Genomic DNA, 23106 nt, shown 5'->3' with positions numbered 1-23106 from the left:
CGGGTTCAGTCGATACCTTGACCACCGACAGATGACGAAAGACAAGCACGAGGGTTACGAATACAGACGTCTGGCGAATCTCATTGACAATAACTCATCGACAACATTTCATTAAATATCATCATAACGTGGATCTTATCCGGAACGCCATCAGCCGCTCGCAGCTTCTCTAGTCAGCTTGCCAGTCCTTATTAACGACAACAACCATAACGAATCATTATCGGCAGAACCCTAGATGACAGAACACGATCGCGTTCGTCGAGCTTGTGTCTTTGGTGGAGCAGCTCGCTTGCTGGAACGGTTACAAGGAGTTTCGCCTAAGTTGACTGGCTATCGGCGTGGAAACTCTCACTGGCCGTGGTGGCCCCCTTCCCCTGTGACGTTCTGGGCTGTTTCGGTATCTCAGGGCGATGTAGACGTCGATGGTGTCCTCATCGTCGAGGCTGGAGGGTTGGGCGATGATTGCCTCTATAGATTAAAATTGAGCATTAGCCAATATGACCTCAAGATTAATAAGCAGGCCGCGATTGACGGTGTACTTACGAGCCTCTGTTTCGCCCAGATAGCTACCCAACTGGTCTCTAGCGGCCTCGACGAAGGCGGCGGATGAAGCCTGGATACGCTCTGGGCGTTCGACCAAAGTTGTGTGGTGAGAGTCTAGAATGAAGCGGTTGAAGAAGTCGTCGAGCACCAAAAGATTCTCGGGGATCTCATCAAAAGCATTTGCACTCTGATCTTCCTCAGTCAAAGCCTCAGCTCCGTCACCGGCGGGGGCGAGTTGACCAGTCGAGGAGTGACGGCTGTCAACGCTGTCAACAGAAGAGCTACGGCTGCTACCAATAGAAGATGGACGACTGGTTTCCTCGTTTCGCCTGAGGATTTCGAGAACTTTTCGGATAAGACCTTCGAGCTCCCTAGATATGTCGATGGTTAGAGCCTGCGGGTAGAAAATAGTGATCTGTGTAAATACACACCTGATTTGCTCGGCCTGATCCATCACTCTCTTCTCCATCCTCTGGAGGAGAGCTGCCAGCTAGTGATTCTATCAGCGGGAGATCCAAGGTTCAGGCGATAATAATCGCATCCATACCACTCCCAAGTTATTGTGGGTGACGAGAGTAGCAACGTCGAGCTGACTAGGATCAGCAACAGAAAGCCATTGCAAGGTCTGCGTCACGTCGACATCTGGCGCAGGGACGTCATCTTCGGTGATCGGCTGGTTCTCTGCTTGAACCGTCGACTCCGTTGGCTCGTTCATGGTTGCCGTCAATAGTTGTGATCGATGGTGGCTGTGTTTTGTGGAACCCGATGAAGCGAAATTGTAGAGTGCGTGGAGAAAGAAAGAGAGAGGGGGGAGAGAGAGAACTTAATCAACGGAGATTTCACGAGGCTTTAGAGGCAGCTCGAGAAAACATTGCTTGGTGTTGCTTCGTTTCTATCACCAGTGCTTGACAGCTGGTGGCCAGTGTGAGGGTGAGGGCTAACAATAGGAGGTAAATAAATAGACATAATTTATTTCTACTAATGCTATGTAGAAGTAGCCCGAATCTCAGCTCTTATAGCTCCTTTAGCGTTTCTGTATTACTTCCCTTCTTTCTCTTTACTAATAACTTTGCACTTGTATAGTCATGGGGAGAGATCACTAAAGATAGCCTGATTCGCTCTAGACCGGAAAGTTCCAGGACAGTATCCTAATGCTTATTGAAAGAAATGTAGTACTTTATTGCCGTATGGATGTGTAAGTAGGTAATCATAAATGATTCTCAACCACGGGTGTTCGTCACTCGCATCGCCAGTCTCGACAGCCAATGGTCATCGTTGAGGTGTAATAACTAATGTTTACCGACTAGACTTAGGATTCCATATATCTATACCTTTGTTGATAGGTACATACAAAACGAATGTACTCCAAGTTCCCAGGCACCATTCCGCCCTCTTGGAGATATCTACTTTATGCATAACCCAGGATCCAGACGTTGCAATGTCCCAACCGATTAACTCCATGCTGAAAAACAAGGTGGTCCAGTAAAAATATCCATCATTCACGTGGTATCTATTCCATCATACTGTATTTAATATCAGCCATAGATGTGGCTGTTGCTGCTAGGCATGGGGTCGTTGCCTACTGCTTGCCTCTGCTCGTTGAAGCCGGTGGGTGGCTGGCTTGCCATAATCGGTCCTCCAGCAAGTGGACGATCAGTGAACCTCGGGTCCAGTACTGCTAGGGGCTTGGAGATTCTCAGCTCGCGCTTGCGCTCATTCGAGGCTGTCCCGGGTGTCGGCTCTTGGAGCCTGACCTCAGGAGGAGGCGGGGAGTGCTTCTTGGGGATAATAAGCTTGGAGAGGGAAGGGAAAGTGAAGGACGACTGCTTCGCATTCGTTGGCTCGGGTGCGTGAATGACCACTGGCTCGGGGATCTTTTCGAATCGAGTAGGGGAAGGGTTGCGGCTTTCAGCCCGAGAGTTGTGTCCACTAGAGGCGGCTTCACTGATACGCTCAGGTTCGACTGACTCTTCGGCAGCATTGAGGTATGCCCGGAGAGCGTACGAGTCGGGGGCATTGGACCTTGAGTTGGTGGATCTGTGGATGTTGGGGGGTATTTGAGGCTCAGGGGACTTGCTTGTAACGCGCGGCATGTAAGCGGGATGCGTGGGGAGAGCACCATTGGGTCCGTTGCTCTTGGAGTGTGGTGCGTAGTGGTAGTTGACGTTGGCCTGCTTGTTCCACGGCTGCTGCTCGAGCATGTCGTAGTATTGTGCGTTGGATATGCCGCGTTCATGTCCACCAGGGTTCTTGGGGGCGCCGTGACTAAAGTAGGAAGCCTTTTGGATTCCGTACGCACCATGGTGGTGGTGCATCTGGTGGTCAGGGGTCGGTGTCTCGATCTTGATGGCTGCTGCTTCGCGCCGACTCCGACGGCAGTAGATGAAGATGATGCAGAGGAAGCCAGCTAGACCAAGACCGCATCCAACGGCGATGCCCACAATGGTGCCAGTGGTCATGGCACCAACGGGAGCACCTCCGTCACCAGGGAGGGTCTCGTTGGTGTTTGGATCAGTGATGTTGACAGCTGAAGCCGTGAAGATAGTTCCGCTGAGGCCAATGGCGTCACCTTGTTCAGGTCGCTGCTCACAACCTGCTCTCAGAGCAATCAGGACTGGAGATATTGTCAGCGGGGCTTCTTGGAGGGGGTCGAGTCACTCACAGTTGGACAGGTACTTCTGGCTCGAGGTAGATCTCAAGCAGCTGATGCATTCCTTGTAGCTGCTTCCCTTGATGGCTTTCGAGTCGGCATCGCAGAAGTCGAATCGGTTGTCGTCGGTTGGCTTCACGAGGGACACCTCGAGGGCGTCCTTGAGAGCACCACATGCTCCGTCAATGTTGCAGGGCGAATTGATTGTGCCCGACTCGACGGCCTCGGGATAGCCATAGAGGCAGACGTCAAAAGCATACCGCACATTGTCTAGAGTTAAACTGTTAGCAACATGACTTATAGAGTATAGTGGTAAGACTTACACAGGAACCAGTGGACGTCACTCTCCTCCTTCCATGTAGCCTCGCTCTTTTGTAGGCAGTTGACGCAGTTCTTGAACCGGATACCAGTCCCTGATGAAGAAAAGTCCTTGTCCTCGCAGGCAATGTCTGAAGAGTTTGTGCTCGAGGTGTTGATTTCGGCGGTGGTGGTGTTTGTGCCATCAGAGCAGAGGGCGGCGCACTCAGAGCCGGGACTAACACGAAGGGCGAGGGTGGTTGTCGAGAGGAAGAGAGCCAGTGAGCTCAGCCCCAGGCGAGCGTTCCACATGTTTGGCGATCTTTTGTTGGAGGAGAAGAAAAGATGAGGATGAGGCGGTGCAGAGAGGGTCGCGGCCGGCGGCGGGTGAGGTTATGGGGTCGGTCAAGGCAGGGACCCAAGCATGACAGGCACCAGTGTCTGTCGATCTACCCCAAGATCCAAGTATCTGACAGTTGGTGATCTAGAGATCTCTGGAAGGGTTACAAAACTGGCGAGACTCTCTCACGACGGTTCGAAGAAATGGCAAGACAGTGGGCTCAGAAATTGGAATCGCCTCCAGCGAGAAGCGGGCGTGGGTTGGATGGCTGTTTTATCAAAGAGGGCTGGCTGCTACGGAGTAGCGGAGGCGCGCTGGCAAACCGGCGCAAAGACAGGATTAAACGACACACACAGGGATACAGAGGCAAGGCAGGCATGGGTTTCGAGCATTAGCATTTCCTACTCTGGTGTAGATCTTGGTGGAACTTTGAAAAGGTTTCCTGTTTCATAGGACAGATAGTCGCTCGCGTGGAATAGAGTCAGAGTGTGCCAGCTCAGAATAGAACCGCCCCAGGCCGGGCCATAGCCAATGGCCGCCCACCGCGGGGGGCCTCTCTCGATGAGGCCCAGTGAGCAACCAATCATGACCCCGCGGGAAGCCTTCTGGGCGGCTAGACGCCTTCGTCGCGCAAGGGCCGGGGGAGCGTGTCGGGCAAATCATGGCGCGAGAGGCTGCCTCGCAGACGCCGGCCCATTCAGCGGCCAGCCCTCTCGCGCGTCATGCTTGGCCGGCAACTCTAAACATCATGCCATTCTGCCTTTAATAAACCTGCGGGGGGCGAAAGAACATGTAGAAACAAGCCGGGCTGACCTTGAACGGATGGAGTATTAGATGGAAAAACTTGAACTACAAGATTCAGCTGCCTCGGGACCCTTGATTGTGCTCCTATGCAACGCCACCCAATTGGTCCCTGGAATAAGATTGCTCGAGTCAATGCTTCTCGGTCAGATCTCAAATTGGCCCCTCAGCACATGCTTGTTCGGCTAGAATTGGATCTCTCCGGCTAAGAATCCTAGCGTAGCCGTTCAAGCATCATCTCTCGCTTGTTTGTTCTAATTTAGTCTCGGTTCACAAGCGCTCAGATTGCCGCGAAAGTGCCGCCATTTCTACGGTGTTTCCCCTCTCCTCATCGCGTGGCCCCTCTCGCCGCCCCCAAATTTAGAAGCACGACGATCGCTTAGAAGCAATGTGACTGTGATTGAAGCTGCATCAACGCGCTTGCGGGACTCTGCAGAGTCCGCGATTGGTCTAGAAGCCGTCCAGACATGCGACTGTGAGACATTGAGTTTGCTCGCTTGACATGGGTTAGAAAGCAGAAAACTCAGTCGTGGTTCTTTCTGGCCGCCGAGCAGGTTTTGCAGGAAATATCGTCCGATCATGTTTTATTTAAGGCGGTGTTGTTCCCAGAAGTTCGGTTCAGCGACCCGTCTTGAAGAATTGAGCGTCAACGCCAAACTTTGTCTCTTTTGGGCGGTTGCTCGTTGGAATGGATGTCTTGTTCATTCAAGTGGGCGGGCAGTTCTAGGTACGTGACCTTGATTTGCGTGGGGCCAGCCATTGGAGGTTGGGGAGCCAGTCTCTCTGTCTGCCTGGCTGCCTGGCTGCCTTCGACACTCTCACTTGACTTGGCCAGAACAACCTTGCCGAGGCCTTCAGTCATAAGGAGGTTGGGCGTGAGTACCAATTTTGCCTTTGTGATTTCTCAACGGGCATTCGGAGTACGTACTCTTCATCCAGTTCCCCTACGTTGAGGGTGTACAATTTGAGTTGGGGATGAGACCATTGACTTTATCAACTCCAATCATATGATAAACTCTTACAAGACAACTCGCCATCTCTCGTGCATCTCTAGTCTTCTTCTCTCTTCTGCTTCGTAAAAACCCCATGTTTCATATGAATGTGTCTGGTTAGATACGTCCAACTCTGCTGCAGCCCTGTCGTCTGACCTCTGACCTCGGCTGGAGGCCCCGAGCCCATGATTCGATTCCATGCCCACTCTTTGCAGAGCAAACATGTCCAGGTCACGGCTTGGCAACAACGAGGCTCTCGCCACGTTCAACGTGGGCATCGATCATCGTCGTTCCGAAACCCACTCCATCTTGTAAAGTGCTCCGTGCCTCCGGGGTTCCGCAGTCGCCATTTCTCATGTGACCTCTGGGCTGAGGAAAATGCAGATCAGCAAGGTTGTCAATGAGGCCCGGACATCAAGCCAGTTGTGCTGTCGTGGCATGTGCACTTGGCGTATTACCCAACATAAGGCTGTGGAGGGTTACGGCATATGCGTGGGGTTGGTGTTTGTCCACACCTTTCAAAGAGTGGGCGAGCGATGCAACTTCTTGTGGTGTTTTAGGGCAGATCTTTTTGGTGTAGGGCTGCATAATGTGCAAGAAAAAAAATGCATGTTCGTTATCTTACGTTGAACCACATATTCTCACTTCATTGTCATCCCCAGATACCTATTCATTTGCCTTTCATGAACATGTCAGCCCACTCATGCCGCAAGGAGTCAACATGACAACCCCAGAACAACCAACATTTACCGGAAGAAACACCAAACACCATGGAGCGTAGTCTAACAACTCCTCGATGGCAAAAGATGCAATCCCACCTTCACATTTGAAAATTTCTTATCATTCATGATCATCGAGATGCCAAGGACGCCAATGTGCTGCACCTTGTTGAAGTGGGTGGATGAACCACCACGCCTACCCGGCACTTCCTCCGAATACGCACACCACTGCAGGCTTGTCGTGCGGGTGAGATTAAGGTACATTTCAAATGCTATGGCCTCAATTACGCGGCCAATTTCCGCCCCGATGTACGATTCTTCCGACTTTCGTTGCGTTGGATTTAGTGGCGCTTGTCGCTTGGTAGTCTCAGCCCAAGTGCTTAATCCTGCTTAACTGCTCTCTGACCTTAGACAGTATCTGCTGTCACACAACATCTAGGATGGCATTCACCCTGTAACAATCCCTCAAGGTCTTTGAGCTCGGGCAGGGACTTTTCAAAAAGCCCTCATTTCGGCCTGCGGGACATCCGATAACTCACAATAGCAATGGACTCGACCAACACGAGGTCCCGAGGCAGCGGAACGCATTAATGTAGTTGGACTCGAACACAGAAAACCCGAATCATTAGACCATGCCCCCCAATACGGTCATTCCGGCGAGCAATTCCCGTCCTGTCCCACCCAGCTGCCTCTTGCAGACGGTTGGAGGCAGCAGCCATCATCGGCTTGCATCGTGCTTTTGCGCGCGTCTCCCATCACCACAAGCGCACGCTGGCGAACAAAAACCCAGCCCCCCCTGTTTCTCGAGCCGCGAAAGGTGGGCTGATCACATGGCCGCGGCAATGTGCGTGTCGATATTAGTCTACGTTCTATTCCTCCATGTCGTGGCTCGACACAGGGATGGATGGGTTGCTCCTCTAGCAAGGCGTGGAGCAAGGCTTGCGTGGTGTCGCTTCTGCGGGGAGATGGAGATGGGCAAAATCCCCCCCAACGGCCATGGCCAGCATGCCCAGGTTGCCATGGCCGAATTTTTCGTCTCGCAGGGAAAAAAGAGGGACCGGTAGTATCGGATAACTGTGCCATTGGGCAACTGGGCCAGGGTCAGTTGGCGGCCTGATATGGCGAATTGACGACAACAATTTCGCGCCTGAACCGAGTTATCGGAAACCAATGGCGTTCAGCCGCAGAGCGCCCTACCAGCCTACCGGCATCCTTTTTGACGTGTGATGTGACGAGGGTAATCCGACGAGTCCCCGGCATGAGACTGGCTACTGTGCGCCGTGCACGGTCAACGGTTGCGTCTTGAGGCCTTGTTGCGTTTTTGACAGGTCTGATCGAGGTTGATCAGTTGAAACGGTCTTGAAGATGTGTTGGTTGCTGTCTGCGTGGTAAGACGATTGCACTCACAAAGCCCCCAACTGGAGCCGCAGAGCCAATCAATCAGTTGCCAGGAAAAAGGGTACCGTCATAGGGGGCATATGTCTCTCATGGTCTGCCGGGTATTTCACAAACCTGAGGGCCAACACCCACGTTCATATCCATCGCGACATATGGTGGGGCGGGATCTCATGGCTGATATCAGGGCCTGAGATTGGACGTACGGGAAAGCACGCGGGCTTAAGTTCTGCCACTGTGCTGTTGGTAGGTACCTGCCCTCAGAGCCTGATTTCTTTACCCACAGGATACCACGCACCGTCATGCGCAATAACCAACTAGCTGACCGCCTCTGCAGCTCGAGAGGGGTTCACAGAAGATGGAAGGTTGGGATCGTGATAGACTCCCCTCAGAAGAGAGTGTTGTTGAAGCTGGTGGAGAGTGAGGCTTTTGATGAGAGAGGTCATCCATTCGGATCTGACCGTGAGTGAACAGGGCAAGAATGTACGCACTTTGCAGAGACGACGTGGGACCCCGCTGGGCTGAAGCGCCTCGGACTCTGGCAGGCCCCCGTCCCGCCCGCAACGACGTTGAGTCCAATAAGAGTGATCACCCCCTGACATGCCGTTTGCAGAGGCCCTCATTCTCGTGGCGATCGCAGCGGCTCACTCATTGGAAGCCTCGCGGTGAAAAGATGCTGGGGCGCCTGCAGGCGCTCAAAAACGCCCACGAATCTTTCTCGTGGGCTTCTAGGGGCTGTCACAAGCACGCTCAGCGGCCAGTTGCAGTGGGAGAAGACGCTGGAGCTGGGATGCTCTGGGGACAGGGGTCCCCAGGATGGGGGAAGAAGGATGATGGCCCCGATAGGACCCTTGTCGACGCCTTGCTCCCAAGCGCTTAACGCTCGCCTGTGGTTGGACCCAAGTTTCTCCAAGCCGCAAGCTCCCACCCCCTCCAACCGTTTGGCATAGCAGCGCCCGCCTCCACCGTCTCCCCGTCGCCCACCATCACATCAACTAACACCCGGCTTTGGAGCGCATGGAATTGGCAACCAACGCAGCCAACATCTTAGAGCGAAGAGCGGGCAAGCAAGCAACCAACACATCCATGGGCGCCTTCTCCAGCCTCCGGGGGCCTTGTTCTGTCTCATATATCGCTTTGGCCCCCGCCTGCCTGCGCTAAATTCGGCCTTCCTCCGCTTATGCTCCGCCAGGTCGCTTTCCCATCCTCTCCTCTTATTCTCTGTCCGGCCTGTCGTTGTCGTCGTCGTCATCTCGGAGTTTTTGTCTGTTGATTTGTTTCTGCATCGTTTGTCCTTTTTTGCGCTGTATACGCACGCTGACCTCGAAGAGGCCTCGCGTTCTTGCTCACACGACGTCGTCAGGCTGGAAAGCCGTGTTGCTGTTGCGGGGTTCGACCTGGCGTCGCAGACATGAGGATCGGTTGCTTGCAGTTCGCGCCCCAGGTGGGAGACGTCGACAACAATCTAAATCGAGCCGATGCCGTCTTGTCGAGGGCGAACCCGGAAGACCTCGATCTCCTCGTTCTACCCGAGCTGGCTTTCTCTGGTAATTTTTGTTGTAGAGGAGCAAGATCTTGTACAAGTGCGACCGAGGCTTCTCCAACATCTTGCTCCTCTCCCGGTTTTACTGCACAAGGCTCCATCATTGCTAACATTTCCAAAGGGTACAACTTCAAGTCGCTACAAGATATTACCCCGTTCCTTGAACCCTCCGGCTCCGGCATCACATCTCTCTGGGCTAGGACTATTGCCCTCAAGTACAACTGCATCGTCACCGTCGGTTACCCCGAGAAAGTCGACGTCTCGCCAAAGTGGCCCACCGGTCCCGAGTATTACAACTCGGTCATCGTCGTCAACGGAGATGGTGAAACAATCGCAAACTACAGAAAGTCGTTTCTGTACTACACCGACGAGACATGGGCGCTAGAAGGAAACCGCGGTTTCTATGATGGCTTCATTCCTGGACTTGGCAACACAAGTATTGGCATCTGTGAGTGCCCAATCTATACACCATTCATCTCTCTGCTAACCATCTACAACAGGCATGGATATCAAGTTCGTATTTTGTTGTTTCATCATTAGACTGTATACTAACCATCAACAGCCCATACAAATTCGAAGCACCATGGCATGCCTTTGAGTTTGCCTTCCACATTCTCGAGGTTGAGTCGAATCTCGTCATCGTCTCCATGGCTTGGATGACCAGGGAAGAGCCGCGACGATTTACCCGCATGCCCAACGAACCCGACATGGAAACCCTGACATATTGGGTCACGCGACTCGAACCACTCATTCGCTCCGAGAACCAGGACGAGATCATTGTCGTCTTCTGCAATCGCTCCGGCAATGAAGAAGAGGCCTTGTACGCCGGCACCAGCGCAGTCATTGGCATCCAGGATGGCGAAGTCAAAGTCTACGGCCTCCTGGGACGTGGAGAAAAGGAACTTCTGGTCGTCGACACAAACAACTCTCCCTACGCCAAGCTCGTTTACCGACCCGAGGCCGGAGGCTCTGGGATGGAAGCTCCTGGACACCTTCAGCAAAATGACAAGGCAGACGATTCCTCCAAAAAGGGCAAAGAGGTTGAAGAAGACAAGAAGAACAAGGGCGAAACGGAGACCAAAGACAGCCCATCACCCAAGGAGGTCACAGAAGCCAATGATTCAAGCAAACGCTCAGTCGACAAGTCCATTGACGACAAACAAAACAGCTTCAAGGCCAGGGTTTCCGAGAGCAAGCACAAATGCCTGCCACCACTACCTCAATTGCCCGATGACCTTGCCGAGGACATGAAGCCGTCCAAAAGGCGCCAAGCACCTACAATCAGCATCCCCAAGGAATCAGACCTCATCAAGGCCAACTCAGCGCGCTCTCCTGGAACTGGAAGACTCAGCATTCCCACTCCATCAGCACCGAGTCCGACACCCATGGCGATTCGCCCCCGTCTGATCATTCCCGAGTCCCCTCCTATCATGCCGTACCAATACCCACCAGACCACCCACTCAGTGCTGCATCGTTGAGATCAGAAAAGTCGATCCGTTCTTTCAAGTCGGAAGAGTCTGAGGCTTCTTCAGTGAGGACTGTTCGCACAAATCCTCGGCCACCAGAGGAGAGCACCCCGTATCCCGATAGCGGTGCGCCTCTGAGCGGTTATCCGTCAAACTTCTTCTCCTCAGAGAAGCTAATTTACGGCGGGGAGGTCACTATCCAGAGTGCAGGCCCATTCAGCCCAACAACTCCGTTTGAAGACGTCTCTCCTGTTTCTAACCATCCGTATTTCTGGCGCTCAAATGACAACTTCATGCGGACACCTATTTCTGGTGGAGGTTGGACGCCTGGCACCCCAATTGGGAGAAGACCAGAACCCTTTCCCTGGCCGGCCATCACCGGGAGCCAGCGCCCAGCAAGTCGAAACGGTGTCAAGGACCGGGTCAAGGAGAATGCAACTCCCAAGGATCTCCGACATCTCCATTCGCTGTCCCCTCAGTCCAACACCTCTTCCAACCGTTCTAACCGGACTTCCAAGAGCCACCGAACGACGCATTCGGCATCATCTGTCAATTCCAAAGGGACGGTGCAAGCAGCGGTGGTAGAAGACAAGTCGTTGGAGCGGCCGTCCTCCCCCAAGTCGCGCAATGCTAGTCGGTCAAGGATGCATGAAAGATCTGACTCTTCCCTTGGGGATCGAGAGACCAGTGCCGCAATTTCACAACACCTGGAAAACATCTCTCAGCGAGCCGAATCGGTGAACAGGCTGCGTTCAACCTCTGCTACCACGCCAGTTGCTGAGCGGCGGGTCCAATCACCTCACTCCAGGAACCAGAGCCGTTCTCGTCCCAGTGAGCCTGCCACCACTCCATCGGATCAGCATACGATTCGCATTGCCGCAAGCCCGAGCATCCTTAGTGATGAGGGGCGAAACACTCGCCAGTCCCTGACCCGAGCGACATACCATCAGCGCAGCAATTCGTTCCCTGCAAACAATACGCTCGCCACCAATGACAGAGCTGGTACCCCAAACTCTGCAATCAACATGGCTCGCCCAGCTTCGCGGGCTGCCAGCCGAGGTCGGACTCCTGGGCCCAAGGTTTCCCCTACCCACAGTGTGCCAGAGGACGACGCCGAGGTACCACCCCATGAGCGAGCATCATCGGCGGATTCGACTCGGAACGACAGACTCCATCGTCGTATCCGCTCGAGTCAATCTCGTACCCGACCATCTCGAACCGGAAGGGGCTCGTCTGTCAGCAACAACAACAACAACGGACGGCGTCGGTCGGATGAGGGTCCCTCAGAAGGGTTTGAAAGAGTCGAGGCCATCATTTCGCCGAGCTGCCCTGTTCATGGCCGGAGGCCGTCATCTAACAGAGGTCGTGTCAATGAGATCTCAATACCCGTGTCGCGATCGCCCCCAGAGCCATCCCCGCCACAGAGACCGGCCTCTAGCACTGGCACGTCGCAGTACTTGGAACCGGGACAGCCTGAACCTCGTCGAGCATCATCTGGCGATGCCAGCCAGATGGCCTTTGTAGAGTCCCAGAAACCCACCATCAAAGACACACAAGTTTCGCAGAACGAGGCTGCAGAAGCCAGTGACTGCGGATCAGTCACGGAAACGCTCCAGACTATCTCCACCCCCGGGCGCTCGCCTGCTACACCTTACTTCAACCCGTCCACACCCAAGGCGATGGTGCTCAACACGAACGATGCCGACGTTGAGCCCCTGTTCAGTGGTAATCTGGAGGGTACGGCGAAGACACCCACGCCTCGATGTGCTGAACTGGACGCCCTCACCCCAGTTGAAGTTCCCGCCAGCTCCGTGGCGTGACGATTTTATGACCTGTACTACATCCACTCAGTGGAGTTTCGATTCTATACAATTCATTTTATGTTGATAAGAGAGCGGCATTGACTGGCTGTTTGTTAGCCAGCGATCCATGGATGAGACGGACGAAAATTTTGGTAAATTCATGATGGGATGCGGATTTTTGGCTGCCCTCGCGAGTAGCTGGCGGCCACGATACCAATGGTGCTTTGTTCTTCTGCAAGCCCATGATGATCTGGGTGGAGGATTTGGTTCATTTCATACTGCATGTTAGATGTCGGGAGTTTGCACTCACCTTAGCCCATCTTTCGTTGCAACCGATCTCCCTCCGATCCTTTGGGATTTCTTTTGTTTGGATAGTGTTGGGGAACAGAGCCAGGAGTTTGGTTTGGTGGTATGTAGATAATGGATATAACCTTCAAATCAAATTATACTACAATGAACCTTTTGTGCTATGCGCCATGGCTTGTCCAAGGTAGTGTTGAAGCCGGTGGAACTATTAGAGTGTAGACTTTGACATGACTTGTGTACTGAGAATGAGTTTTCTTGTTGGGATTGTTATCTGATGCTGAATGGAGCGAGGTTTGTTTGCTCTTTGAGTTTTACAGCCACAGGAGCGCTCATCTTGTGACTCATGGATCCAAGGTTTCTGCATATATAAACCTTAGCAGTAACTCTAATAAACAATATCATAAGCTGTTTATAACCTCGCCTTCTTTCTACGGATGCAGTTAGACCATTTCTACACAACTTGAGATAATTCTATCATAATCATATCCCATTTATCTTACTTTCAACTTTAGATTCTACGGTGCTTAGGTGTCTACATCTATCACTCCGGAGGTACCTTCCCTCCGGCTGTCAACAAAGGACCTAGACGCCCAGCTGAGCCGACTGTTCTTGCTGGATGAGATCGTCTTGGCGTCACCAAGCAAAAGAACTGTCACAGTTACAGAAGTCGATCAACAGCAACAAGAACCCTTTCGAAAGATTGGCGCAAGCGCCTACGGAGCCATATTTGGTCGCTACCAACAGATTTCACCATGTCCGACGATATTGAAGCTCTCTCGAAGTCGGTCCATGCTCTAGGGTTGTCCTATATACCTGATGAGTCCCGACACCACTCCCCAAAGCTCGTGGATAGTCAGCTTAAACACGTTTTGTCCTTGAACCGAATCGTCTCGACATCCTCATCCTTTAGCAGGAAGCACACAGTGGCCCAATTTGAGCAATCCGATGGCTTTAGAAAAGTCGGCGCGGGAGCATGCGGAGCGATATTCGGTCAGCATGGGAAATCCCTAGTCATCAAACTGGCCAAGGTCAGCGATGATAACGAGCTGTGGAACGACTACGTCAAGCACAAGATCCTCCTGGAGCAGTTCAAACTCCATCAAGTCACCTCAGTGAAGATCCCCAAGTGTTACGGCTTCGTACCGAGAGACCGACAAGAATTTTGGGACAACAACAAGGCTCTCGTGGAAGCAGCCCAGTCCGTTTGTCATCTCCCAACCCACGGGCTCTGCACTGAGAAGATACTCCCACTCCCGGGGCTAACGCGACAACTACTCATCGAACGATTCTGCGCGGAGTCAGGGAAGACCAAAGCACTCAATGATCCAGCAAACCAGGACTGCCTGGTACGAGTCTACCTTGGATCACAGAAGGGGAGAAGCGGCGGGATGTTCTTCTCCCTGCGCAACTTTAAAATGCACCTCAACCATGTTATTGAGCTGGACCTTGGAGTGGAGGAGATCGCCTTAGGAATGGCGACTGCCCTTGCGGTGATGCACTGGGGGGCGAAGACGGACGCAAGAGATGTTGAATTTGCCCTTGGGAGCGTCACGGAGCCTCTGCCAAGTATGAGCGCCGCAGATATCGCTGCCCTGCCTCCAAACACTTGGACTGGCCCCCCCAGTGATGACCTGGAAGACTTCCATCATCGAAAAACTGTCCTGTGGCTCCTAGACTTTAACCAAGTCAGAACCATCACCATGGACGCCGAGGGCATCGCCATGGCAGTCCAGGCCTTTGGGATAAATGACCCATATTACCCAAGGCCGCTACAAGAGTCCACAGTCGCTCAGGGTCTGTGGGATCAATTTGTCAAAGTTTACCTGGAGACAGCTGGGAGAGTCTTGGCGGGGGAACCAGAGGAGATCCGAGATCTGCCAAATCAGTTTATCCAGGGGGTGGTGAGGTTGGAGGAGGAGAAGCAGAAGAAGATATCGTCGGTTCCCTAATTGGGAAGGTAAGGGTATGGATGAACATCCTTAAGGGCAGAGCTAAAAGGTTGACAAGGAGCTTAACTTCTTTCGTTGCCTTGGGGATTCGAGGTTTTCATAAGTTGCCTTGGGACCCAAAATTTCGGGTCCAATTAAGGTTACGTTAACATGGTCTACAACATGAAACCATGGCAGCTTAGTGCAAGTGTTGAGATGAAGCATAGTGTCACCTGGGTTAAGCAAAAAGCAAGACAAAAGGATAGACATACTAGCTCATTCTCCCCTAAATATTATTATTAAAATAAGTAAATTGATCCTCTGGCGTCTCGTTTATTTCCATACCCGCGTGAGTGTCCACCAGCCTATTACTGACGAGTTTTGATAGTAATTACCACCGCGGCTGCTAGTCGGACAAGCTATTGCGCATCGTATGGTTTTCGGAAATACGGAAAGAAGCATCATACGACGCAAATGTCTCATTGAGGCCAGCAACGGGGAAATTCGAGCATGTTTGCGCAGTAGATACTTGCTGCGAGCACTTGTTGGCTGCACGTTGCTCGAGTTGAGGTCTTTCGAGTGTGGATCTTTGCTCAATCCTTCAGAGGGGAAAAGCCGGGAGAGGGCGCTAGACAGGGGTCAGCCCTGACGGGACAGGGCTGGGCGATCGATCATTGAGTGTCTAGCCGCCGGAGCTTGTGTGAAAAGGACAAGGGGGGGCTTGCAGTGAGCGGTGATGGCTCCTGTGAGTGGCTGGTTCCCCTCCTCGGTCGTGCTCTGGACCATGCCGGCTTGGATGAAGGAAGCACACCGCGTCCGTGGCTCCCGGCCAATCCTGGACTCGAGAGGACTCATTCTTGACCTTGGACGACTGGGGTTTTGAGGGCCAAGAGAGGCGGAGGCTGGGAAAACCCTCTCGCCCCCAATCACGGCATGTCGTGGACGACGGCCGCTTCTTTCTCATCACCGCGCCATTTGAACTCATCACTCGCATCATTCACAATCACACGATCCCCCCCTTTCAGTCCGGAGTAAAAGAACTCTTGCCCCCCGAGTTCCTGTAGCCGCGCTGCAACAGCAGATTCCCCCAGTATCGCCTCATCCGAGCGGCACCAGTCCAGGCACAAGAAGCGCCTGCTTCACTGCAGACCTGTCGGCATATGTCACATCACACACACGGGCGTCTGCACAGACATTGCGGAGCAGAAAGGCGCAGGAAAGAAGGGTCTATCGGGTTGATATAAGAGCCCCGGCCGATCGTCGTTCGGCCCCCAACCTCGTCCTACAGTCCACAAAGTAAAACCTCGCCCACCTACCTACCTATCGCCTTGCCTATCGCATCGCATCGTCTGAACTGGGCATGTAACTCAGCGGACCCGTCGTCGCCGTAGGGCTCCGTCTTCTTTATTCTTCAGTCTCCGAGCCCTGTTTCGGATTGTCAAACCTTCTGCGACCACCACCTTGACCTCGTTCTTTCATAACGATGCGTGGCTCCAGCCTACTAGCAGTAGGCCTCGGCCTGCTCAGCCCTGCCGCCTCGCTCCTCGTCGCCTCCGACTCGCCTTGTGGGACGCTGTGCGGCAACGTGCTCTCCTCCACCACCAACAACGATATTGTCTGCCATGAGGACGACTACACTAGCGGATCTGGCGTTGTGTTTCAGCAGTGCCTCGCCTGCGAGCAGACGAGCGACTACCGCACCTCTGATAATGAGACTGACCAACAGTACTACCTATGTGAGTTGCCGCACTCCGTTGCTCATGCTGTCGACATTACTGACCTGGGCCGGCGCATTCAGATAATCTCCGCTATGCAGTCTCTTACTGTCTGTTTGGAATCCCCGATAATAAGGATGTCATCAACACGCCCTGCATGACCTCGTACGAGACCTGCCATCCTAATTGCTCGAGCATTTGCTAATGTGTCCATAGCAAGGCCTGTGGACCCTTCCATGATGCCATTGTGTACAAGAACCTCTCTTCCAAGGTCGACAAATATGAATATTGTGATATTTGGCCTGTGGATGATACCCTCGACTTTAACGGATGCACGGAATGTCTGCAAGCTGGCGACAACCATTTCCTTGCCAATTGTACGTGCCATAGTCTCACTCACTTGTTTCAAAGCTGACCATCCACAGTCATTACCGTCCTCCAAGCCGGATGCGAACAACAACCTTCACCCGGCACGCTAGTCTCTACCGAAGGCAGTATCTTCTCAAAGGACAATGTCAATGTAACGGAACCGACACCCATGCAATCTGTGAACCCCGACTGGTTCAACGAAGGGCCTTTGACCCTTGATGCCAAGGTCGGAATCGCCTTTGCTGGATTTGCCGTGCTTCTGGTCATTCTCGGCTTCGCCATTATCTGGCGCGGCCGGAGACGGAGAAGGGCCTTCCTCAACACGCTCAATAACAAGCCGCGCAAGTCTTGGCCGGGCGTTACCCCCATGTTTGGCACCACTCGCGACACCCCCATGAGCCAGAAGCCGTTGAGAGGCTGGGACGAGTCGCCGATTAGCGTTCGATCCGAGAAGCCGTTCCAGCAGCACGTGTCGCCTTTCGCCTCACAGTACAGCAGCCCTGTGAGCGCGACAGAGCTGAAGCTCGCTCACTGGCCCGTGATGGCCCCCAACTCTTCGATCCCAGACCTACCGCTGTCTGAGCAGCAGCAACAGCAACTGTACCAGCAACAAATGTACCAACACCAACTGTACGAGCAGCAGCAATTGTTTCAACACCAGCAGCTATATCAGCAACAACTATACCAACAACAACAGATGTACGAGCAGCAAAGGATGTATCAGCAGCAGAACCAAAGCAGCCCTCATATTGGGGTTGCTATGGGTGGCGATGAAGCCTCTGTCCACACCTCTGGCTCAAAGGGCAAGGGCAAGCAAGAGGAGGAGTACGAGATGACCTCTGTGGAGAGTCCTCAAGGGGCCATGGGAATCTATCAGCACGAGTACACTCACCCGGGATATACCCAAACTGGATACCCTCAGCCTGGATACCCCCAGTCTGGGTACCCTCAAACCGAGTATCCCCAGCCCGGACAGCCTCAGGCTGAGTACCCACAGAACGGGGAGTCCAGCCGGGGACACCGTCGAGGGAAGGGGTCCTTTTCAGACAGACTCAGCAACGTGGATGACCCTCACACATATGATGAGGATGATCCGCGAAGTGGTCGCACACCGCACCAAGACGGTAGCGACAGGTAGACATGATCAGATGTCTTTTTGTTTTGTGTGTATGAGCCTGGCGTTTGGCGATGGAGATACCAATGTGTGTTAATGAGAGATGAAAGATCTGGATACCACCACTATGTGGGCATTTATGGGATGAAGAGCCCAGACTTGAAGAATATAATGACATGAACTTGTGATGAAGCTTCCCAGATTGACAGTGAACATGATGGTGATGGTGATTGGTGACTTGAATGAGTTGAATCCTCTTCGGCTTCAAGGGGAAAAGTGGCTAGTGACCGTGGCTAATACGTCTTGCACGTGCTCAATCGTGGCTAATGTATGTGGCTGGGAGCCAAGGTGACCTAATCCGGACTAGTGCTCAATTGCCGCCACACACCGGTCGCGCTTTCCTCCCGGCCCCACACAATCATCCTTCTCCAGCGAGCCAGAGGAAAAAAAATTTGGAAGCTTCCAACCACCACACCGGGCAAGACACCGAGGAGACCAACGACTTCACCCTTCCGTTCTTTCCCTCCTGTCAAGAAAGAAGCACCTGCCGCGCTCGGCCCGGTACATCTACAGATTCTACAAAAAGGGAATCAACATCTTTGATTGTCATTTGCTCTAATCATCATGTCCAAGGAAGTCGCGGTCGTGAAGAAGGGGTCGGAGGAGGATGAGTACACCATCAAGCCCCAGGCCACCACGCCTGCTCTTGACACGAGCTCGTGGCCGCTCCTGCTCAAGAACTACGACAAGCGTGAGTCTCCTCGTGACCCTCAGCTTCAGCATCATCTTGGCTGTCGCTGAGGGCTTCAATTGCTCCCTGTTTTTTTCTTCGCAAGACGTTCAAAACGCTAACGCATGATGTTTGAAAACTTCAACAGTCCTCGTGCGAACTGGTCACTTCACCCCGATCCCCAATGGCTGCTCGCCTCTGAAGCGCGACCTCAAGCAGTACATCAGCTCTGGTGTCATCAACCTCGACAAGCCTTCTAACCCTTCCTCTCACGAGGTTGTCGCTTGGGTCAAGCGCATTCTCCGGTACGCAAACTTTTCTCTCCAGATGGAGCATCCGCGTCAATGCGCGTTCCAGAAGCATTCGCTAACCTGTCGCGCGCAACAGATGTGAAAAGACTGGCCACAGTGGTACTCTCGATCCCAAGGTCACGGGCTGCCTGATTGTCTGCGTTGACCGCGCCACCCGTCTCGTCAAGTCCCAACAAGGTGCTGGAAAGGAGTACGTGGCTGTCATCCGCCTCCACGACAAGCTGCCCGGTGGCCAGGCTCAGTTCGCCCGCGCTCTCGAGACTCTCACCGGTGCGCTGTTCCAGCGTCCCCCCTTGATCTCTGCCGTCAAGCGTCAGCTCCGTATCCGAACCATCCACGAGAGCAAGCTCATCGAGTTCGACAATGACCGACACCTGGGTGTCTTCTGGGTCAGCTGCGAGGCCGGTACCTATATCCGAACTCTCTGCGTCCACCTGGGTCTTCTTCTCGGTGTCGGCGGCCACATGCAGGAGCTTCGACGTGTTCGCAGTGGTGCCATGGACGAGACCAAGGGCCTGGTCACCCTCCACGACGTTCTCGATGCTCAGTGGCAGATGGACAACACCCGCGATGAGTCGTACTTGCGCAAGGTCATCTCGCCTCTTGAGACTCTCCTGACTTCCTACAAGCGTCTGGTCGTCAAGGACAGCGCCGTCAACGCTGTGTGCTACGGTGCCAAGCTGATGCTCCCCGGTCTCCTGCGATACGGTTAGTGTTCACGTGAAATCATTTCTGGATCAGTCAACTAATAAAGTGTACAGAGGCTGCCATTGAGCACCACGAGGAGGTCGTCCTCATGACCACCAAGGGTGAGGCTATTGCTCTGGGTATTGCTCAGATGTCCACTGTCGAGATGTCGACCTGCGACCACGGTGTCGTTGCCAAGGTCAAGCGATGCATCATGGAGCGCGACCTGTACCCCCGCCGATGGGGTCTCGGCCCTGTTGCCCTTGAGAAGAAGAAGCTCAAGGCCGACGGCAAGCTCGACAAGTTCGGCCGCCCCAACGATGCCACTCCCGCCAAGTGGACTTCTGAGTACAAGGACTTCAGCGGCAACGACACCTCTGCTGCTGCTGCCGCCGCCGCTCCTGCTACTCCCGCCAAGGAGAGCGAGGATACCCCCATGGCCGAGGCCGCTCCCTCGTCGCCTGCTGCTGAGGACAGCAAGGACAAGAAGCGCAAGAAGCACGAGGGCGAGACGGCAGAGGAGAAGGCTGAGCGGAAACGACGAAAGGCGGAGAAGAAGGCGGCCAAGGCTGCTAAGAAGGCGGCCAAGGGCGAGGCGATGGATGATGACAGCGATTAAAGGGATCCTGACCCTGGTCCTGGGCGTGGGGACGGACCTGAGCCTGAGCCTGAGCCTGAGCCTGAAGCTGAACCCGAACCCTCATCCGGATCTTGATACCCGAGAAGCAGGGTCTGGGCTGTTGATATGGGGCGGTCTGAAAGCTGTACCATACTGTCTGCCGTGTTTGCTGCTGGAGTGTTTCTTGTTTGAACTGTTTTGTCGTTCTGGGGACTTGGCGTTTGGTTCGAAAATCCTGGTTGGAGTAGATGAAAGGCCATCAATACAAAGAAGGATGATCAAAGCAGAAAGCTCCGAGACAGACGGTGCGTGTGATTGTGTGCGTGTGTGCGTGTGTGCCCATGTTGTACTGCTGTAGATGGATGGATTGTGGTTGTGTGAGGGCAGAGTTAGGGACGCAGGCACTGCCACGCATGATGGAGGCGAGTAGTTAGCGAACATGTAATATCTTGGTCGCTAAGGATCTGGTGGAGTTGGTTCTTCTGCATCTGCATCCATATCTGTCTCTACTATTAGAGTCTGTCCCGTGATATCCATGGCATGGATGTGAGCCCGAGCCGAAGGATCCACGGGTTTGAAACGCCGAGACGGTCTGGGCGATGCATGCGTTGGCGCTGAGGCGATGATGACATTTATACTGGGGACGACGATGAATGGATCGATTGAGGCTGAAACTGGCGCGTAGGGTTCCACCAGGAGCGACATTTTACGAGCCATGGAGGGCTCTGAGCTGTCCAAGTTCCACAATACGAGGAACTCTGTTGAGGCTCAGGCGACTGAAACTAGACGTTAGCTGCAGGTGTGTGAACCTGAGATGGTGAGAGGTGAGAGGTGAGAGATAAGGTGGGCGAAACGTGGGAAACATGTGGGAAACATTGGGCGAATCACGGACAGACGAGAGTTGCATCGCCCCTGTTTCACATGATGACTAGAAGGGGGCAATCAAGGATCTGTCTGCATGGCGGTATCTTCTGAAAGAGAGTCTTGTTCTGTCTGGCATGACACGGCATGAAATCGCCCTGGCACATCCTGGTCGAGCGCTTACTTGGACACGCGCGACTGGAGCCACCCGACGCGCCGGGCTGGTCATGGTCCCTACACTGCCCTTGTCCCCTTGGTGTAATTAAACCAATGCAGGAAAGCGAAGAGGTCTTAAAATACCCTCATAAACTCAAGCTAGGCTACTTGGGGGGTCGCGAGAAGCGAACTGAGCTGAGCGGTACGGTACGCATTGAAGCTATATCGAAAGCGTTCGAGGTGTTGGCTTGGCGAGATGATGGGGCCATTGGATGGGGAGGTGTGAGCTGGACAGGTATAAAGATAAGAGAGAGAGTGTGTGGTGAATGGTGTGTCTGTTGGGAGGTTACCAGCAGTTTTCTTCACACTTTCAACTTTTGCTTCATTCCTTTTTTTTCCTTTCTCTCAAACTGTTGTTAGGTGTACCCAGCAGAGTCAACGACGACAAGACAAACAAAAACGTCAGAGACTTGCTGATCACCACTTAGTTGCACCCAGAGCTCCAGTGATCAACCCTCCATGACATCTGAGATTGTCAGGAACCTGGATTGAGGCTCAAGCATTCGACGACTTATAACCCACTGGCTGGAAAACTTCTCTCTCCTCGTTGAGCTTTCATAAAGGACGCCCAACATGTCTACTGCTGCAACGACTAGTCCCTGGAGGACGATACTCTCCCTTTCTCTTTTACTCTCTCTTTTCAACCCCGTCACTTGTCTTCCTACAAAGATTCCCTCTCTTCACTATGCATCTACTCCTGTTCTTGGATCACCCCCTGAACAACATATAAGACGGAGACAAGACGGCACTACAACACTCGAGCCGAGGATAGGAGTCGACTTTCCTGACCCGTCCATTCTCAGGGACGGTGACGGACGTTGGGTCGCCTTTGCAACCAGTGGCAACGGACATCACATTCAGGTGGCCACTGCTGATGACCCCTTTGGCGAGTGGACTCATCTTGACCAAGACGCACTTCCCACTGATGGGTGGACGAGTGGTCGCAACTACTGGGCCCCTGATGTCCGACAGCTGAGTGACGGTTCGTACATCATGTACTTTTCAGGAGAACTTCCTGAAGGCGGTCACTGTGTTGGTGCTGCACGCTCCAAGAAGAGCACTGGCCCTTATACGATGGACCCCAAGCCCATCGTGTGCCCTCGAGACGAAGGCGGAGCTATCGACCCGACAGGCTTCTTTGATGAGTCAACGGGTCGACGATATATCATCTACAAGGTCGACGGCAACGCTCTCGGCATCGGTCATCCTACCCCCCTTCGTCTCCAGCGCGTATCAGCCAAGGACGGCACAACACACATCGGCGACCCCGTAACCATCATGGACCGCATCGCCGAAGAAGACGGCCCCCTTGTCGAAGCGCCAAGCCTCGTCCGACTGCCCGACGGAGGCTACCTCCTCTTCTTCAGCAGCCACATGTACACTGACGACGCCTACGACGTGAAATACGCCGTGTCGCAGAACGACATAAACGGGCCGTACGTCCGGGGCCCGGCGCCGTTCCTCAAGACGCCGGCGCTGGGTCTCCGGGGTCCTGGAGGCGGCACAAGTTCCGAGGACGGAGGGTTCATGGTGTTTCACGCGCGGTGTGAGGATCACAAGCGGTGCATGTATGCAGTTGGGTATGGGATCATGTGATGGGACGGGTCGGAAAAAAAATACCACGGGATAGAACGGGAAGGCGTTTGGAATTGGTGTAACATTAGCTGTACCTACCTATTCAGTTCGAATGGATGGACTTCA

The 23106-nt window shown here is 53.5% G+C and overlaps 7 protein-coding genes across 7 annotated transcripts; 5 read left to right on the top strand and 2 right to left on the bottom strand.

Annotated features, from left to right (window-relative positions):
• Positions 1-301: 301 nt before the first annotated feature.
• NCS54_01140100 (Hypothetical protein) lies at positions 302-1258 on the bottom strand (the record flags this gene model as incomplete). Its single annotated transcript, XM_053156679.1, has 4 exons — positions 302-468; positions 544-914; positions 975-1033; positions 1091-1258. 4 exons carry the CDS (start codon positions 1256-1258, stop codon positions 302-304), a joined length of 765 nt encoding a protein of 254 aa, XP_053012654.1.
• An 820-nt stretch (positions 1259-2078) lies between these two features.
• Positions 2079-3802, bottom strand: NCS54_01140000 (Hypothetical protein; the record flags this gene model as incomplete). The annotated part of the gene is made up of 3 exons (XM_053156678.1): positions 2079-3157; positions 3206-3463; positions 3517-3802. The coding sequence occupies 3 exons, from the start codon at positions 3800-3802 to the stop codon at positions 2079-2081; spliced, it is 1623 nt and encodes a 540-aa protein (XP_053012653.1).
• Positions 3803-9148: 5346 nt separating this feature from the next.
• On the top strand, positions 9149-12567 carry NCS54_01139900 (CN hydrolase domain-containing protein; the record flags this gene model as incomplete). Its single annotated transcript, XM_053156677.1, has 4 exons — positions 9149-9284; positions 9402-9728; positions 9781-9793; positions 9843-12567. The coding sequence occupies 4 exons, from the start codon at positions 9149-9151 to the stop codon at positions 12565-12567; spliced, it is 3201 nt and encodes a 1066-aa protein (XP_053012652.1).
• Positions 12568-13607: 1040 nt separating this feature from the next.
• Positions 13608-14804, top strand: NCS54_01139800 (DUF3669 domain-containing protein; the record flags this gene model as incomplete). Its single annotated transcript, XM_053156676.1, has 1 exon — positions 13608-14804. The coding sequence occupies one exon, from the start codon at positions 13608-13610 to the stop codon at positions 14802-14804; it is 1197 nt and encodes a 398-aa protein (XP_053012651.1).
• A 1462-nt stretch (positions 14805-16266) lies between these two features.
• Positions 16267-18005, top strand: NCS54_01139700 (Hypothetical protein; the record flags this gene model as incomplete). Its single annotated transcript, XM_053156675.1, has 4 exons — positions 16267-16519; positions 16582-16663; positions 16715-16875; positions 16924-18005. 4 exons carry the CDS (start codon positions 16267-16269, stop codon positions 18003-18005), a joined length of 1578 nt encoding a protein of 525 aa, XP_053012650.1.
• A 600-nt stretch (positions 18006-18605) lies between these two features.
• On the top strand, positions 18606-20328 carry NCS54_01139600 (H/ACA ribonucleoprotein complex subunit CBF5; the record flags this gene model as incomplete). The annotated part of the gene is made up of 4 exons (XM_053156674.1): positions 18606-18732; positions 18860-19016; positions 19099-19730; positions 19784-20328. The coding sequence occupies 4 exons, from the start codon at positions 18606-18608 to the stop codon at positions 20326-20328; spliced, it is 1461 nt and encodes a 486-aa protein (XP_053012649.1).
• Positions 20329-21978: 1650 nt separating this feature from the next.
• On the top strand, positions 21979-23001 carry NCS54_01139500 (Hypothetical protein; the record flags this gene model as incomplete). Its single annotated transcript, XM_053156673.1, has 1 exon — positions 21979-23001. One exon carries the CDS (start codon positions 21979-21981, stop codon positions 22999-23001), a length of 1023 nt encoding a protein of 340 aa, XP_053012648.1.
• Positions 23002-23106: the final 105 nt, after the last annotated feature.

This window comes from Fusarium falciforme, chromosome 9 (assembly GCF_026873545.1).
Source record: "Fusarium falciforme chromosome 9, complete sequence".
NCBI lineage: Eukaryota > Fungi > Ascomycota > Sordariomycetes > Hypocreales > Nectriaceae > Fusarium > Fusarium falciforme.
This window is presented reverse-complemented; position numbering and strand designations above follow the sequence as displayed.